Here is a 17,853-nt window from a genome sequence, read left to right as displayed (position 1 = left end):
GGGGGGGAGGGAGGGAGACAGAGGGAGAGAGATGGGATGGGATGGGAGGGAGGGAGGGCCCTGCCATTTGGCTAGACTGACAAGGATGAAGAAGCTCTTCCCAGAATTAGTTCTTCGGTGTGGATCCCACAAGTTGTCACGAAAGAAGCTGTGCCTTTCAGGTGTATGGCACATGGCCTGATAGGAATGGGTAAAAGGGCGAGAAGGTCTTAGTCAGGGTCCAGGAGGCAGGCTGATCTATAGAGAGTAGTAGGCTGCAGTGGAGCCATGATGAAAGCTGTAGAGATTGGGCTATGTTAGCCTCCTAGCAACCCCTTTATTCCTGATGTTCCTGGTGTTCCAGGTCCAGGAACATGGAGATGTTTCAGGTTGGTCGAGGTTAACTCTGGAGAAGACACATGTGGTATTGAGCTGAGTTATTCCTGAGACTACAGAACCTGGACTATGTACTAACTGTGGGCGGTGTACATGAATTGGCCTTTTCTGGAGATTGTAACTGTGAAATTACTGTGTTACGCTGCTGGCCATGCTTAGCAATAGTGGATCTTTCCTAGCTTATCTGGTCACTCAGTGTGGAACCTAGAAAGAGCAGTCCAAGTTGGAGTACTTAGGTGTCTATTCTTTAGGGACTACAAAGGAATGGTGCATGAAGGAGGTCTGCTAGTGACAGGACACTGACTGGCTCTGGTTACACTGAATTTACTTCCTCATATACAGGTGCATGTTATCAAATGCAACATATTTTTAAACTTTTACTGTATGTGAAATATTTGTGAAAGGAAAGAGCTTCTGTCACATATCTTGCTACAGACCCATTAGTGCTACAAGCTGGCATGTAGAAAAGAAAGTGCCAAGCATTTCTGGAACATCCATATACTGCATACTGAAATAGCCGCAGTAGGAACCGTCAGGTTTCCTGCTCTGATGATCATGCTCAGTCCACAGAGCTAGATGGCTGCTGTTATCCAAGGCCCCTCAGCGGGAAGTGATACCTCACATCCAGTTCAGGCTCATTCTCATTCTCCTGTGACAGATGGTAATCTGTTTCAGCAGAAACCTCTCTGAGAAGAAAATGCAAAAGCAGCCTCCTCTGGGATTCTCAGAGGGTATTCTAGACTGAGAACTTACCTCATGCAGACTGGTGAGCAGGAGGCGGCTCTAAGGGTGGGCACCTGCCTCTGCTTAATTAGGCCCCCCAAGGATAGCACATCCCCCAGTTTGCAAACTATTTATATGTACCCTGTATGCCATAATACCTAGTGGCTCTTTGCAATACCATAGCATCCTTGTAGGGCCCATTGTTGCTCCAGGACAAACACAAACTCACCCCTTAACTGAATCTGATGGCTGCTCCCTGGGGCTGAAGCTCACCCTAAGAGGAGCCCACATGAGTGCCACCAACGGGGCAACAGCTTCAGTCAGACTGTTGGTCCTGTAATTTTTTTTTTCCTTTCTTTCCGGGAGTGTTCTTCAAGTCTGTATATGAAATGTGGTCTACCCCTGACAGACAGGAGGTACGGGGACTGTGCCCAAGAGCAGGATGCTAGAAAGATTGAAATGGATCCTGATTGACTCTCCTAAACCTTAGCTAGGTATGAGTTAATGATGGCAGTGGCAGAGAGGCTGGGCTGTGTGTAAGACCCCGATGAGCCTTAGCTTACTGGAGACCCCTTGAGTGAATCACATGGAGCCTGATCGATGCAAACAACATGAGGATTTTTATTTCAGTACACTGAGGCAGGAAAGGAGGCGACCCCACACAGCTTGTTCAGTGAGCTTTTATACAATTTTCAGGGCAGCAGCCATTAGACACAATGTGATTGGTAGAACAGTGTTGACTTTTTAAACTGATTGGTCTTAAGGAAATGAGGTGGCAAGGACTTCCCTTGTCTGAAAGTGGGCAAAGGTCCACCCTGTGGAATGTGCCCCCACCCACAGGTAGTTTCTCACCCTGTGATTTGAGGAATGTTAATTAGCCTTTCCCTTCCAGAGAGTTCCTCTACCTTCCTAAAGTTCCTGAGCTTATCTTATTAAGGAAATTCATGGCCTCCCGGTGTTTTTCTGAGATGTCCCTGTTTACTCTGATCTCACAGTGTTCCACATGGACTTCTAGATTGTGAGTTTTGTCCTTTGGGCTTTCTGTTTATCCTTTTGCTATAGTAGAAGAGAAGAATCAAGCATGGCTATGCAGGGTTTCTTTCCCAAAACCATTTCTGGGGCTGGCTGACACAGGGAAGGAGAGCAAACCACTGAAAACTTAAGTGGCTTCTCCAGTATGCTGCTCCTACCCCCATTCAAATCAGTCAGTGCCCTAAAGCACTCCCCCCTGACACTAGCTGCTCATTATCATTCTGAACTTCACAGAGAGCTCTTTGGGTGTTACATTCCTGGTCAGTCCCCATTTCTCCAACAGTAACACACATGCCATGACTGATTTTAATAATATTTAAATCATGAATGTTTTAATATTTAATATAATACTAAAATACGTATAAAATATACCTAACACATAGAAAGTGGCTCAGAAAGTCCCTCATGCTAAGTAAGGCCTTCCTGGTGGGCTGAGTCCCACAGCTCCACCGTGGCTTCCGTTGAGGTTGCTCTGATTTCCTTTAACTGTTTTTTTGATGATTTTATTATTATTGTGTGCACGTGTGTGTGTGTGTGTGTGTGTGTGGAGGCTTTCCAATTTATTTTGACCAAGATTGGTTAAAGACAGAGCCCATACACATCCTTCTCAAATATGTGGAAGTCTTTGATTGATTAGGGGAGGTTCCTACACACATCCTCCTCAATTATGTGAATGTCAAAGGACAGTTTGTAGGCATAAGTCCTGGGACCATTGGGTTTGTCAACAGACACTGTGTACACTGAGACATCTCATAGCCTTAAGCTTTATTTTTTGAGACAAGGTCTTTTACTGACCCGGGAACTCACTAATTTGTCTAGACCTGCTGGCCAACAGGCCTCAGGTATGTCTTACAGTCTCCAATGTTGGGGTTATAAATTCATACTCCTGGCTTTTTATATAGGTGCTGGAGATCTGAACTCAAGTCTGCATGCTTCTACAACAAACACTTTAGGTAGACTAAGCCATTTCCTCCAGCCCTTGATTTATGTTTCCTTCCATAATCCACAATTTTCTTAAAATCATAGTCACTTGCAAGGTCACAGAACTTTTCCTTGTATTTTTTTTTCCTTAAGTTTATGACATCAGTTAACATAGCAAAAACTTTTGGCCAAATTTAACAATTATTTATTACAATTTGTTCAACAAAAATGGAGGGAATTACCTGTGTGCCATCATCATTTAATGACAGAGGCTGAACTCTGTATAAGGTTGGATACAAAACAGAAAGACACCTAGAGTCTCCACTGCTGACAGGTTTATGCTGCATGCGTTAGCTAGCACAATAGCAAAATAAAAGCAAAGGTTGGAAAAGAGAGAATAAACTTACTTTATTCCAGGATATCTACAGAATTGCACAAAAGCTACAAGAATTAATGGTTTGGACAAAGTGTCACAGTGCAAATCTATTCTATAAAATTTACTTCTAAATATAATTAATGAGAATCAGGGATTGAAATTTTAAAATATATTTATAGCTGGATGTGATGATTACACATCAGTAATCCCACCTCTGGTAGGAGTGCCAAGAGTTCAGGGTCAGGCTGTGCTACATAAACACTGTTAGACCATTTCTCAAACAAAAATATCTCCAGGGAATTCACTTTTCTCTTAAGGCCATTGAGGGTACCTGCATATTAAACCCACCCCCACCCCCACCAACACTTGTGTGCGCGCACACACAGAGGCACACTTGACTGTATGCACACACACACAACTAAAAATAAAGTAAAATTTGCCAGACTTGGAGGCACACTCAAAAGGAAGGGGTGGAAGTCAATCTGGTAATTGTTTTAAAACAAATTATTTGGAGAATTTGTTAAACAATGCTGAAAATTGCTGAGATATTAGGAAGACCTAAATAATTGCATCCATAAGGAAATTGTCTTTTAGATGTATTCCTTCCCACTTTGTATATACATTCAACATAATAAAGGCCTGTAAGGACTTCAGTGGCAAGAACCTCCACTGAAGGTGCTGGGGTGGTTTGTTTTTGAGAGGGTGAGCTACTTGGTTCATAAGTTTGAGTTGATGGTGTCTAATATATGTTCAAGATATTCTAACCTAAGGAGTGGTCATTCTGTAACATTTACAGTTAGTCTCACTACAATTATCATTTTACAGTGGAGAATGCTCAGAGAGCTTGTCTTTTCCCAGTTGCAGAACAACATTTTGTGTCTACATTCACTTTCAAGAACCTCTTTCTATTGGGGATGGAAGGGTGGCATTTCAAGACAGGGTTTCTTTGTCTTGAACAGTCCTGACCTTCATGGAACTAACTTGCTTGAACTTAGAGATCTAGAGATCTGCCTGCTTCTTCCTCCCGAGTACTGGGATTAAAGGCAGGCACCACCACAGCCTTGCTCAAGAACTTCATTTTTAAGTACTCATCCTATTCTTTTGAACTCTAAATCTGTTATAGATAAAGAGGGTAGTTATCCTCCCTCCCCCATTTTGTTTTGTTTGTGTTCATGCATGGTTTGTGTTTGTGTACATAGAGGCATTAATGGAAGAGGCTCACACTTTCAGAGAGTTTAGCCTGTAGACTTTGTGCCCTACTCCTGATGGCATGGATGAGGAAAAGAGAGCATCCTGGCAAGAGGGCATAGTGCTCGCCTCTTGGTAGGAAAGAAAAAGGAGAAGGTAGGACAGATAAGACACTCCTTCAGAGTGCACCCCCAGTGACTTATTACTTCTAATAGGCCACTCTCCCCACTCACCTGTTAGTTTCAAACTCACTGGTGGATCATCATGTCCACCTGTTGCTAGCACACTACTCAGCTGGGCACTGAGCCTTTGTACACTACTTTATCTAAACTATAATGCTATACTTGTGTTCCCCTGCCAGTGTTACCTACCCTGGCAGTAGGTAGTTACCTAGGCAAGGAGCTGGGAGTTTTTATGTATGTTGTTAAAATGTGAAACTTTTTAGTGACACACATGCAACTTCCATTTCACCTACTTTTTTTTAAAAAATTCTTTAAATTAGATTTATTCATTGTATCTTATCTATGAGTGGTTTGCTTTCATATATGTTTGTGTGTCGTGCTCAGGCTTGGTGCCTACAGATGTCAGAATGGGGCATCAGGTCCTTGGAACTTGAGTTACAGTTATTTGTGAATACCATGTGGGTGCTGGGAGTCAAACCCAATATTCAACAAACTCAACATGTACTCTTAATCTCTGAGCCATCTTTCCAGCCCCTTCTATTTCCCTTTAAATACAAATATCAGTTACCATTCAGACTAAGGCATTCGGTGTTTCTAGAACAGCCTTCAGGTTCTATCATATCTCAGTGTTCATATGCACCAGCAGGTACATGGTGGTGTTTTTTCTGAGACCCTGTGCTTGGCTGGTACAAAGGTTGCCACCACCTGTGAGGGAGCTCAGGGCCAAAACTAGTTGTACTTTGTCCAGATGATTGGAGTTGATAAACTTTACTTATAGCCCCCTTACGTTAGTCTGGGTAGAGAGTAATAGCATTACTCTGCCAGACACTTTGTGTGGCTAGCAGCTCCTTCAACTGCATCTGTCAATGTGAAGGGATCTCCTGCTCCCATCATCATGTTCAGTGTCCCACCTGTGGTTTGCTGTTCTTCACCTTTCCCCTGCCTCAAGGCTCCGTGTTCTGTTGTGTTGTGACTTGAGCCTCAAATAGTGACTTGCTCTTGTGTGGTACATTGTTAAGAAACTACATCCTAGGTGTACATACGCAGTGCATCTAATCCATATTTGTTTTATGAGGCAAACAAATTTCATACTTGCTTATGCCCAACTAAGTGATGACCTGTACTTGTGTTGAGGGGGTGTTTGGAGGAGGCTGGAGAACTCAGGAGCCAGAATAATATAGCTTCTGTGTTATTAGCCCCTAAGAAAGAGACCCTTATTTCTCTTACTTGCAGGCATGCCACCCCACAGTATCTCGGGCCTGGGATGGAATAGAAGGTACAAGCAGGGGGTTAGTCTATCACCCAGGAGGCCCATGTTCTGAATCAGAACAACAAAGCTGCAGCTCACCCAATTATGGTGGGCACAGGAAAGGGATTTGTGGTTGTGAGGATCATCTGGAGCCTTAACCCTTGGGCAATATGCATCTTTAAACTCCGCCAGCACTCAACTTCTATGAGAGTTGTGCTGGGGAGTTTAATTCTAACTTGTAGGGAGAGTTCACTCTTCCTCATTAACAAGTACCACCCCCACCCCACCCCACTCCACCACCCCCTGGGTAGTAGGATGAGGCAGAAAGCAACCTGTGCCTTCATTTGCACAGCAGGTATTTACTAAGAGCCTTTTAGCTAAAGGATAAGCAGCTGCACTGTGGGTCCTGTGGTCAAGGCCAAACCACAGTCAATTCTTTTAGTCCTTGGGAGCTGTGCACATGTGTCCTGGAACAGGAGGTGCTTTCAATTGCCCCAGTAAAATGTTTGCTTTCTTTGGCACATGAAGTAAAGTCATGCCTGACTTGAGGATTTAATCTGGAAATAACTGAAAGCATCACTTTGTTTTGTAGGATAAAGATAAAGTTTCTCTAACCAAGACTCCAAAGCTGGACCGCAGTGATGGAGGGAAGGAGGTGAGAGAACGAGCCACCAAGCGGAAGCTGCCCTTCACTGTGGGGGCCAATGGAGAGCAGAAAGACTCGGACACAGGTACCAGACTGAGTTTAACACTGTATCCATGGAGGAGTCGTGCTGTAGCTATTGCACCAGTCTGTCCAGTGCAGCCCAGGATAATACCAGTAAGGGCAAGAGACAGGCCTCTAGGCCCCCCATGCCCTAGGCATACAGAAGTGCATACAGAGCAGAGGTTCATATAGCTACCAAGGCACATGGAGTTGTTGCAGAACCCAGGGAGAACCCGAGAGTGAGGCAGCTGGTATAACCTTCCTAAGAATGGATAGGTCTAAGAATGCAGATCAGGAGTGTACATGGGTCTGGGTTAGCACCATGGGTTGGGCTGTTCAAGGAGAACCCTGGTGTCTGCTACTGGCTTGAGTATCCTTCTGCATTTGATGATCCTTGTATGCAGACAGGACTCCACTCTACTGGTCATTTCTTACCCGACTCTTTTCTCACTCCCTTCCTTGTTTTTTTTTAAAGGCCTATGGGGTAGTAGAACACCAAAATGACAGAGGAGACCTGGGGTGAACCAACTGAGAGGCTAGGATACTGACATTGGGATGAGGCTGCGTCTAGACACAGTGCATACTTGACCATGCCCACAGGACCCAGGCATAGATGAGGGTTAGCTAAGTGGCTTATCTGTGCCTAGTATTTAAGGCAGTGCTTGATACACATGACTCCTGTAATTTGTGTGTTTTGGGGTGGAAGGTTTGTAGAGACACTTATATGGATGTTCCACCCTCTATCACAGATGCTTCTAAGGAAAAGCAGAAGTATGTGAGTATTTATGGTAGACATACACATGTGGATAGCAGGCTTTCCTACACCTCTGTTCTCTTCTGCCATAATGCAGAGGCTGGGTGGAGTGGAGGGACACAAAGTTCCGTGGAGCTTAGCAGAACATAACCAGAGAAGACCACATCCAACTTGAATGTGTGTGTGCATGTGCGTGTGTGCGCATGTGCAGGGATTGAGGTATAGACTGAAGTGGTGTGGTATAGACACACATTTCTCTGTGGTGTGGTGTAGTGGTCCTTGTGCTGCTCAGGAAAACGTTCTGACTTGTGTTGTGGTGGTGGAAGGAAGTCTGTCCATCTGTGGAGGCCTCTTGGACCTCTGTGTATTAGAGGTATGTCTCTGGGAGGCTCTGCACCACTGCACTCTGGATCTTCGCTGTGGGTATGCTATCAAACCATTCGTGTTTACACAGGCTCAGCTTGGGAGGTAGTGTTTTCAGTCAAAACTGACCTATAGAGATGGCTGAGTGAGCTGCCCTATGTCTACTATCCTATCAGCAGCTGATTCTTTTATAACATTTGTGAGTCTGCTTCGTTAGTTCCCATGAGCGGCTGAATCCACTCCTTTACTAGCTTTATTCCTTCATTCATTTGGGAAGTGGAACCCAAATGTTGATGTATAATTTAAGACACCCAGCCTCAGGCATCTCTGTACTTGGAAATGTGTTCGTGGTCCTTTTGCATTCATCTCCTAAGTACTAGAAGTATGAGTTTTCTTCTGTTGGGCTCTGCTCACACATGCACCCCCACCCCCAGCCCCCTCATACTCTCTCTCTCTCTCTCTGTCTCTTTCTCTGTCTCTTTCTCTCTCTCTCTCTTTCTCTCTCTTTCTCTCTCTCTCTCTCTCTCTCTCTCTCTCTCTCTCTCTCTCTCTCTCTCTCTCTCTCTCTCTCTCTCTCTCTCTCTCTCTCTCTCTCTCTCTCTCTCACACACACACACACACACACACACACACTTTTACAATCTTTCTGTTATTTCTGTGTTATTCTCCTACCCAAAGATGCAGTGCTGGCTTACAGATGGGGTATGATGGAGTGGGTGGCAAACATCTTGTCTGCAGGGTCTTCTGTATTGGCACCCACCATGTCATTCATGGAGAATACTCAGAACGGGTGAAGAAAGAATTGTGGGATTGATATTTTCTCCCTATGTAAAAGAAGTTCTGGTTCAGAATTCTGGAAGCTGGAAAATTGCTGACATCTCCGAGATTTTTAACTTGATAAGATAGTGACCAAGATAGGTTCTCTCTGGTCATCTTGATAGGGTTGTCAGACCTCCCTGGAGGTGTGTGACTCAGTCATACTAAAGCACCTTCTGGCTTTGAAAGATTTTTTTACAGACAAATGGTCCAATAGTGTAGGCCAACAGTTTATCCTTTCCTGACCCTACAGTGTCCCTCCAGCGCCCTCTGCTGATAATGTACAGTTTAGCTTACCCCAGTAACACAAGGGGTACCCTCCCACCCTCACCCCAGTCAGGATTCCTAGTAGCAAATAGTGAGCTTCCTGTACTGCTCCCTCAAGTGGCAAGAGGCTGGCTCGCCTTAGATGACCAAACCATACAAACTTTTCCTGTTTCCCAGACCCTGCTGCACATGACCCAGCCCACTGGAGGTGCGGCTTCCCCAATGCTTAGTCAGGACTGAGGGCATCCTGCCAAGAACAATACAGTTTTGTTTGTTGTGAGTCAGACTGATCAAAAAGCTTGCCCTCCCAAGGTTGTATTCAGTTGTGCAGCAGCTAGATGCAGTGGATGTTCAGATAGACATACAGATGGAACACACTTGCTATCATAATCCCAGAAGCTGTGGACAAGAGCGTATCCTGTGTTAGGATTAGTAGTGCAGGGAGTCTTAACACAGGACGGCTGACCCCTGTGACACTGGCGAGGCTGGGACATATCAGAGCCGGTGACCTCATCTCTGACTGTAAGACCATCCCCGCTCCTTGGGGCCTCTTCCAGATCAGGTCTTTGGAACTGACCACATACATCACCTCCCACTTTTAGTCTGGCCTGGTGTGGTATCACAGACTTTTGATGCTGGAGTTTGGGAAGCAGGTAGATTCTTTCAGGCCACCTAGGGCTACATTTAAAAAAAAAAAGCCTTCATTATGGGATTATGTGATCTGCTTCAAATGATACTATTCCATCTCTGTTTTATGTTGGAAAATTTTCCACTAATTTAAAAATCTGTAAACTACTCCACCTACTTTCTAGGGCTCACACACAAACCACCTGCCCCATTGCATATGTCACAGTCACAGTTTTGGAGCCAAAACTGACTGTTTCCAATACCAGTGCTTCTTTGGAAGAAGGGAGAGAATTTCTTACATCGCTTGTACCTTCAAGCAAGCCTCTTTTCAACTCATGAATCTTACACATTTGTTTAAGTGTTCATTCCTCGGGGCTTGATCCTTCAGTTTTTTAACTCTCTTGCCATTGCCTGTGTGGGAATGTGTGGAACTCAGAATGCTTAGTTGTGAGTGTGTGCTAGTGAGGCTTTTCCATGCCCCTGCTCACTAGCTGGTGTAAATGTGGGCTGCATATTGGCAGATGCTAGACCATGGCAAATGAGAAAGCAGAGTCTGCATCCTGTCTGCCAGGCCACAGACTCACTGTGTGGTAGGGAAAGACCCATGAGGATATGGTGATTTCTGGCATGGCTACCTCAGCTATGGCCTATAGACAGCAGCCTCTGCCATCATGCAGTGATTGCCCATGAGCATTCTGAGATTAGCCTAATAACCACATTGCGACTACTTGTGAAGAAACAGATCCAAATAAAATTCTTTATGTACTTGAGAGTTGGTGGTTGGTCTGGTGTATTTCTCAGACATTTGCCCTGTCCATTTTTTCTTCACAAAGAAGACTGTGGACTAGCAAAGAAAGTAATTTCAGTTTCAAATTCTGTATTTTCCAAAATTCAGAGGCAGTTGGGCAAACCAGAACAAAGTAATATATCTATTTGATATGAAGGCTAGCATTTATTTAGCAGTTATAGCAATGAGACATCAAAATAAGCCAACGTGAATGGTATTTAGGGTTAGAGCACAGAATTCCTAAGATACATACGAGGAGGAGTGGCAAGTGAGTACAGGAGCCAGGCAGTGTGGTCTATGCATTTTTCAATCTTCAGCAATGCATTGTATAGTGAGAATAAGTGGCTGCTTGTGGACTTGTGCTGCCTGCCTGTTGTCTGGATTGTTATGCTCTCGTCATGATGTTCTGCTGGACTGTGCAACAGCAAACAAGCCTGTGTCTCATGTGGTTCTGGGCGAGCAGTGTGCACTGAGGACCAATATTCCCCTCAGTTAGGACTTGGGAAAGTGATCTGCAGAGGTCACAGAAGCCAAGTCATTGTTTACTTGAGTCTGGCCTCATGTGCCATGCTACAGGTAGCTAGTCCATTTCTCAAGAGGAGGAACAAGGACTAGAGGAATCCACTGTGGAGGTGGGCACAGTGCATAGCTGAGAGGGTCACTTTTCTCAGCACAGGCTTTCTTACATGATTAATTATGGCTGCCCTAAAAATGAAAGAAAAAGATATCAGTAAGTCAGAAGTGCAGTTAGTTAGCAATCACCATTGTTACTCAGTGAGGGTGTGCTGCAGGTTGGGCTGCTGAGAACACTCTGTTGACCCCTCTTCCTGCTGTGCTAGAATTTGGACTTTGACAAAACTATAGCTAAATTACTCTAGATTCTAAAACTTGGTTGGGGAAGGGTGCTGAGTTTTTTGCTTTTTTTTTTTTTTCCTTTTAGGACATGTAAAACAAAGGCTATGTTAGAGTGTTCACTGTACTTTATTACTGGTAGGAATGGTGGGAAACTGTTCCCTGGAGAGTTTCATTGGCACCTGCAAGGAATTTACTGCTATTTAAAAATATCACCATGAAGTTGTTCCTCTACAGAGCAGAATCAGGACTTGCTTCTAGATTCTGAAGGCCTATTAAGAGTCACAATTAATTAAAAAGTGGTCTTTTAAAAACCTAGAAATAGAAAAAGCCAAGAACAACTCTACACTGTGATGTGAACATAAGTGCATTGTCTCAATAAGGTGCCAGGCCTTAGAGTTATAGGCCTCAGATACTACAGTATGTCTGTCCCCACAAAAGAGTAAAACATTTGTTTACCAAAGAAGGCAGTCTCTATTTAAAGACACCAGGATTTGCTGGTAGATTCTAAAGAAATTCAGAGTCTGCATCCTGTCTGTCTTCCTCTAGTAGGGTTGGGTCTGTGCTTCAATATACACTGGCAGGACCATAGGCCCTTAAGCAGAGCAAAAGTAAGGCCATTACCCAGGTTCCTGGATGCCAGAACTCCTTTGTCAGGATTACAGACTACAGGGAACAAAGCCTTCCAAAAGACAAGTGGATATCTGGGAACTCACTGGCTAGCCAGCCCTGTCTACTTGGCAAAATCTCCTCGGGCCAGTGAGAGTCCCTGTTCCCCCAAAAGATAGAGACGAGTATGCCTGAGAAAGGACACCCAAGGTTAACCTTTGACATACTCTGATACACACCTGCACACACAAACACTGACAGAACAGTCAGTAAATTCATTGTAGCTGAAGACATCTCCTGAACTGAGACATGATTGAAATAGAAAATATGAAAGAGGTGAGAGAAGAGAAGAAGGGTAATGGATCCAGGGAGAGGAGGCAGGCACAGGAGAGCTGATGCAATGAGCTGTAAGCAAGAGAAGAGTAAGAATCGGTATGAGCATTTGCTGTAGTGTTTACTGAGGATGTATCAACATCAGGTGAACAGAAAAGACATTATTGAAGAGCATCTGTAGAGCCATAGGCCTCTGCCACCCCAGCAGCCAGGAGCTGGGTTTGTTGGCCTTGTAGTCAAGGAATCTGTTCCTGGGAAAGCATTACTCTGTCCTCACTGCCTTTCCTACAATGGGTGCAATGGCGGAGGCAGGCAGTCAGAACAGCCTACCAGTGCAGCTGTGTCTATTCTCCTTTGAGCCACACCAACAGTGACAGGTGAAGGTCAAAGAGTGAGCATCCAGGCCTGGTGCCTTCCTGTGCTGTGTGATAAAACAACTGGTATGAGACAAGTGGGTACAAAGGAAGATCCTGCAGAGTATCATCACATTCCTTGTCTCTGCCTAAGAGAACCCAACTGCCACAGCCGAGGTGGTGGTAGGTCTGTGGGTCCATCCCTCTCCTGTTCTCAATGTACCCAAAGCAAAGACTAAACAGCACATTTTTAAAGGGGGGACTATTGGATCCAGTTGGACAGCCTTCCCTGCTGCCCTTCTGTGGGTTCCAGCATACCTGTGACCCTACCTGCCACTCATTAAACTGTGTCATAGACTTAGTGTCACCTTGGAGGTCTTAGTGATCTACTTAAGTGGTATAGCAGACAGTATGTAACTGTGAAAAAGTGGGTATGGAGCTGGGTCACCCTCTATACTGCCAGGCTTTTCAGCATCTGATGGTGCTGTCAGGGGTACAGGCCCATATCAGATAGCCCAAACAGTTTTGGACACAGAACTTTCAGTGTCCTTTGGGGGGCTTCTTTTACCCTGAAGCCTGATATAGTATCTCAGTCTGGTAAGCACTCAGGCATGAGGCTGGGGAGTGAAATTTGATAGTTGTGAGTATCAGTTGTTGCAGTGAAGAGACTTGTGGAAAGCACATTTCAGAACCATTCCCACCCACTCCCATTTAGACAAGTAAGCCTGATAAAGTTTAAGCTGTTGCGGCTATGTGAGAAGTTACTGTTCAGTGGGAGGGGAGCAGGATGATGTTTTCATGGTGTTGCATGAACCTGATCATCTTTAAGAGGAGGTAAAATCCTCCCTGGATGAGCAAGAGCCAGTAGTCAGTGGGCTGCAGGGATGGCTGCTTGGCAACAGATGTTCTGCAGGATAAGCAAACAGGTCTTGTGTGCTGCTCTTAGTTTTCCCTACAAGGAACAGCCAAGACCAAGTGGTAGTGTCTCAGCCTCGAGCCTTTGAATGACCTGCTAGAGCGTACAGGTGCCTCAAGGCTGCCAGTCTGCTACATTTTTACTAGGTTCCTTTGTTTTCTTTAAATTAACAAGTATGTGGCCTGGCATGGTAGCAAAACTCCTTTAATCTCAGGAGGCAGAGGCAGGCTGATCTCTTTAGTTTAAAGTTAGCCTGGTCTGCATAGTGAATTCAAAGTTAGCCGTGTCTTAGTGGTAAGACGCTATCTGAAACAAAAACAAGCATATCAATATGTTAGTGCATGCGTTAAAATACTGGCCCTTGTGGGGGTGGAAGCAGGAGGATGGGGCATTATACCCTAGGCTATATGAGACCCTGTTTTAAACAAACAAAGCTATAACACCACCTCTAACTTAGTTGACAGGGTTGGGAGGCTCATTTGAGACTCAGTATAGTGCCAAACTTAAAAAAAATAAAAAGTGTGCTTTATGATGTGAAGACACACTACCCTGCACTGTACCAGCCATATACTGAACAGAAGCAGAGCTGACGGCTTAGAATTGTTAGTGTAAGTAGCAAATGTAACCGACAGGAGTATGTCATACAATGTGTAGTATTTTTTGAGGGTGGCATGGTTTTCTGAGACTCTGTTCTCATTAATTTTTATTTTCTCATATTTGTATATGATGGCTTAAAACTAGCTGCTGGTAGCCTAAAGTGTTTAGGGGGAGTTTTACCATGAATTGTTAAACAGGTGCACGTCACTGCCTACAGGCTTGTAACATTAAAAATCTTTTAAGTCACCAAGCCACGAAGGCACTCTTGACATACTTGTAAAGAGCTAACAGTTTGTCAGAACACTCAGTAGGAAAGTGTTGGAGGCTTGGGGCCTGAAGACACTAACTGGAAGAGAGGGAAAGAACTGACAGAGCTGACAGACATCGTGTGGTTACCTAAGGCTGCTTTCTTAGAGTTGTCTCCTGCTCTAGAGGCAGGCAGACACTGCTTTCAGAAGCCAGTTCATTCCTGCAGAGAGTTTCTTGAATGGAATGGAAGAAAAGTCCTACAAGTACCATCCCCAAGCTATGTAGCTTGTACCCTGTGGCCTGGGGAACCTTGAATCCCTCTAGCTACAAGACAGGTGCAGCTAGGCAAGATTCAGAGTGAGAGCCTTTATGTTCCCAATTCATGGACTGGGGCATCTTTCTCCATATCCCACCTCTTAAGAGCAGCAGCACAGTCTTCCAGTAGAGGTTGGCAGGCCATTTTGTCACCGGTCAGAGGCGCCCAGGGCCTGCTTGTTAGGAGCGGTTAAGATGGAACAGCTGAGCTGTTACATCGTTCTTGTTAGTGCTCTGTGTTGATGCCTTTAGATGCCTCCAGCTCAGTCCATGTTGTGGTACTGCAAGGCTGGTACGGTCCTCGAAGCACCATGGCATGAAATGGAGGTTCCTAGAAGCAAGAAGAAAGGTACAGTACTGACAAGTTGGCCTTGATTTATTTACATATATTAAACTGTGTCTGCCATTTTATATGTGCACTGTTTGTTTGGAGGAGGGCTGGGAAGGAGTTTAACTGCAGACACATCTAATAATAGCTACCTGTCCCGTGTGGGCCAGGCCAGTGATATTGAACCATCCTACTGCCTCCGTGTGTGGCGCCTGTAGGGAGCAAGTGGTTTGTGGAGACCGAGACTTACCTGATGGGCTGACAACAGGGTGTTACACTGTGTCTCTCACAGCTACTGCTCACAGAGTGGGGTGATGCCAGTGCTCGCAGCACGGTCACTTCCCCTCCATAGGCCTTCCTTGTTGCTCTGTAAGCATTGGGTGGAATGAAGGGGCTCTGTAACATTAGTTAAAATTCTGGCTTTGAGGATTGGGCATGAAGTCTCCCCTCCCTTTCTCCCTCACCTGCCACACAGAGAAGCAGGGTCCTGAGCGGAAGAGGATCAAGAAGGAGCCTGTTGCCCGAAAGTCCGGGCTGTTGTTCGGCATGGGGCTGTCTGGGATCCGAGCTGGATACCCTCTCTCTGAGCGTCAGCAGGTGGCTCTGCTCATGCAGATGACTGCTGAGGAGTCTGCAAATAGTCCAGGTGAGCATAGGCACCTGAGGGAGGGAGGCAGTGGGTCCTTTGGGGATCCCCTTTCCATAATGAAAATGGTTGGGTCTTGAGGTTCCCATGAAACAAAGCTGCCTTCTGTAATGCCCCGCCTGTTTCCTCCTTGGCCTGCAGTAGACACAACACCAAAGCACCCTTCCCAGTCTACAGTGTGTCAGAAGGGAACCCCCAACTCTGCCTCAAAAACCAAAGATAAGGTAAACAAGAGAAATGAACGAGGAGAGACACGCCTGCACCGAGCAGCTATCCGAGGTGATGCCCGGCGCATCAAGGAGCTCATCAGTGAGGGCGCAGATGTGAACGTCAAGGACTTTGCAGGTAGGTCTTTGCTTCTCCTGAGCAACTTACTTCCTGGCAGGGATCAGACCTGAGGGTAGGCCCCTTGCCCCTGGTCCCAGAACATAGGAAGAAGTGTGTTTGTGGAGTATGGTTGGTTTTTGTACTGATTGACATCCACACCGTATGATTTGCTGCTAAATTAGTGTCTCTGGAAAAGTATTTCAGGATCTTAATTTGCTTTTTCTTATTTTGGTGGTGAGGGGAGTCTTTAAATATTTCCTTCCATGTGTCTACCACAAGGTCAGGAGGTCTTGCACTAGTGATTTAAAATGGTCCAGCAGAGGCCACTCTGCAAGTGCTGCAGACTGAGTACACTTGCTGTTTCCTACAGAGGTTGGACTAGGGATAAGTGGAGCCACCCCCCTCAGATGTGATATATAGGGCAAGGCTTTTAAAATTGGGTGGTTTTGTGATTAGAGCACTTGGCTGCCTTTTGAAAATGTGCTCCCCCACCATGATGCAGCACAGTAGGAAAACTATGTGTTCACATTGCAGAGACTACTAGAGGCTGGGGATATGACCAGGATACATCATATACATGTGTGAAATTCTGTCTCAGAGAGAGAGAGGAGGGTGAGGAGGATTCACTCAAACTCAACTTTGTGCTGAACCTTAGATTTCCCTGCTGCCTAGTTCATGATTGTTTGATTCTGTCTAATATAATATAGCATAAGTTTTCATTTTCTGACTGTTAACCTGTACACACACTTTCTGCCCATGTCTAGTTATTTCCACAAGTTATAAATCTGCAAAGTTAGCAGGTTAGATATTCGTTATGCAAAGTGCCACAATTGTTTTGTTTTTTAAAGATGCCTTCTTTGGGTGGAACCTACTTGCCCAGATGGCCACTCCTTAGGGAAGAGCAGCGTGCGCACACACACACAGCTTAGGCAGGAGTAAAGCTTTCAGGGATTACATAACAAATACCCCAAGTTTCTGTTTTCAGGCTGGACTGCACTGCACGAGGCGTGTAACCGGGGCTATTACGACATTGCCAAGCAGCTGTTAGCCGCTGGTGCAGAGGTGAACACCAAGGGCCTGGATGATGACACGCCTTTGCACGATGCCGCCAACAACGGGCACTACAAGGTTGGCATCTCCCTGCAGCCCTCCAGTGGCTGCTCTGTCCTTAACTTCTGGACTATTCTACAGCTTCATGTTTCTCTGTCCTAGCTAAGTTTTCACATTTTCTGATACTGGGAAGTGAGTTTTGTGTTGTCATCGTTGCTGTCCCCTGTTGCCCCCCACCCCATCCCCTTTCCATAAGACCTAGCTGTTCCTTCTGCCCTAGGCCAGTACCTAGATAACCTCTCAGTTTTGATGACTAGCAAACAGCATGTCTCAGGGAAGGCCCTGAGACATGCCAGACATACCTCCTTTCTTGCAAGAGAATGGGTTGCAGAAGTGGATTCACTATTAGACTCCCTTTGTTCTAGCTACAAACAGAACAGTAAGCTTGGTAAGGATGAGAACATCTGCCCAAGTCAATAGTGCTAAAAAGCAGCTCCTGCCTGGTTCTACCAGAACTTACAGATCTCAAGAACCCAATGGTGCACAGTGAATCATTGAATGACCACACACACACACACACATTAAATTCTTAGATATAATATTGAGATAATGACGTGATTGTTCATTTGCTTGCTGGCTTTTAAGAGCCCTTTTAGAAAAACATACTGAAAGGGTTTATGCAATGTCTGAGACTTGTAAAAGAATACCATGGAAGGTGTGTAGTTTGGGAAAAGCTGTCTGAACTGGCCAGTGATAAAACTGGGAGGGAAGAGCCACTATTCTATGAGTTTTAACTTTTTTCTTTAATTATGTAAAATGTCACAAATAGGAATACAGTAAGCTGAGCAAAAGAACAGTGGCCTCTCAGGAGAAAATGAATGTATGGTGTAGTCCTAAAGGCAACTTTTTCTT

The 17,853-nt window shown here is 45.1% G+C and overlaps 1 protein-coding gene across 6 annotated transcripts in view; it reads left to right on the top strand.

Annotated features, from left to right (window-relative positions):
• Ankrd11 (ankyrin repeat domain 11) overlaps window positions 1-17,853 on the top strand; it is a 47,444-nt gene that overhangs the window by 1,858 nt on the left and 27,733 nt on the right. For 2 of the 6 annotated variants that reach the window (XM_031341705.1, XM_031341706.1), the window contains exons 2-6: window positions 6,639-6,777; window positions 14,843-14,939; window positions 15,394-15,564; window positions 15,706-15,909; window positions 16,877-17,019. In XM_031341705.1, coding sequence (XP_031197565.1) covers window positions 6,751-6,777; window positions 14,843-14,939; window positions 15,394-15,564; window positions 15,706-15,909; window positions 16,877-17,019 — 642 coding nt within the window. In that variant the 5' untranslated portion in view covers window positions 6,639-6,750. The remainder of the gene's footprint in view (window positions 1-6,638; window positions 6,778-14,842; window positions 14,940-15,393; window positions 15,565-15,705; window positions 15,910-16,876; window positions 17,020-17,853) is intronic. The other 4 variants (XM_031341703.1, XM_031341707.1, XM_031341702.1 and 1 more) reach the window with 2 other exon arrangements.

Source organism: Mastomys coucha, unplaced genomic scaffold, assembly GCF_008632895.1.
Source record: "Mastomys coucha isolate ucsf_1 unplaced genomic scaffold, UCSF_Mcou_1 pScaffold22, whole genome shotgun sequence".
In the NCBI taxonomy this organism is placed as follows: Eukaryota; Metazoa; Chordata; class Mammalia; order Rodentia; family Muridae; genus Mastomys; species Mastomys coucha.
This window is presented reverse-complemented; position numbering and strand designations above follow the sequence as displayed.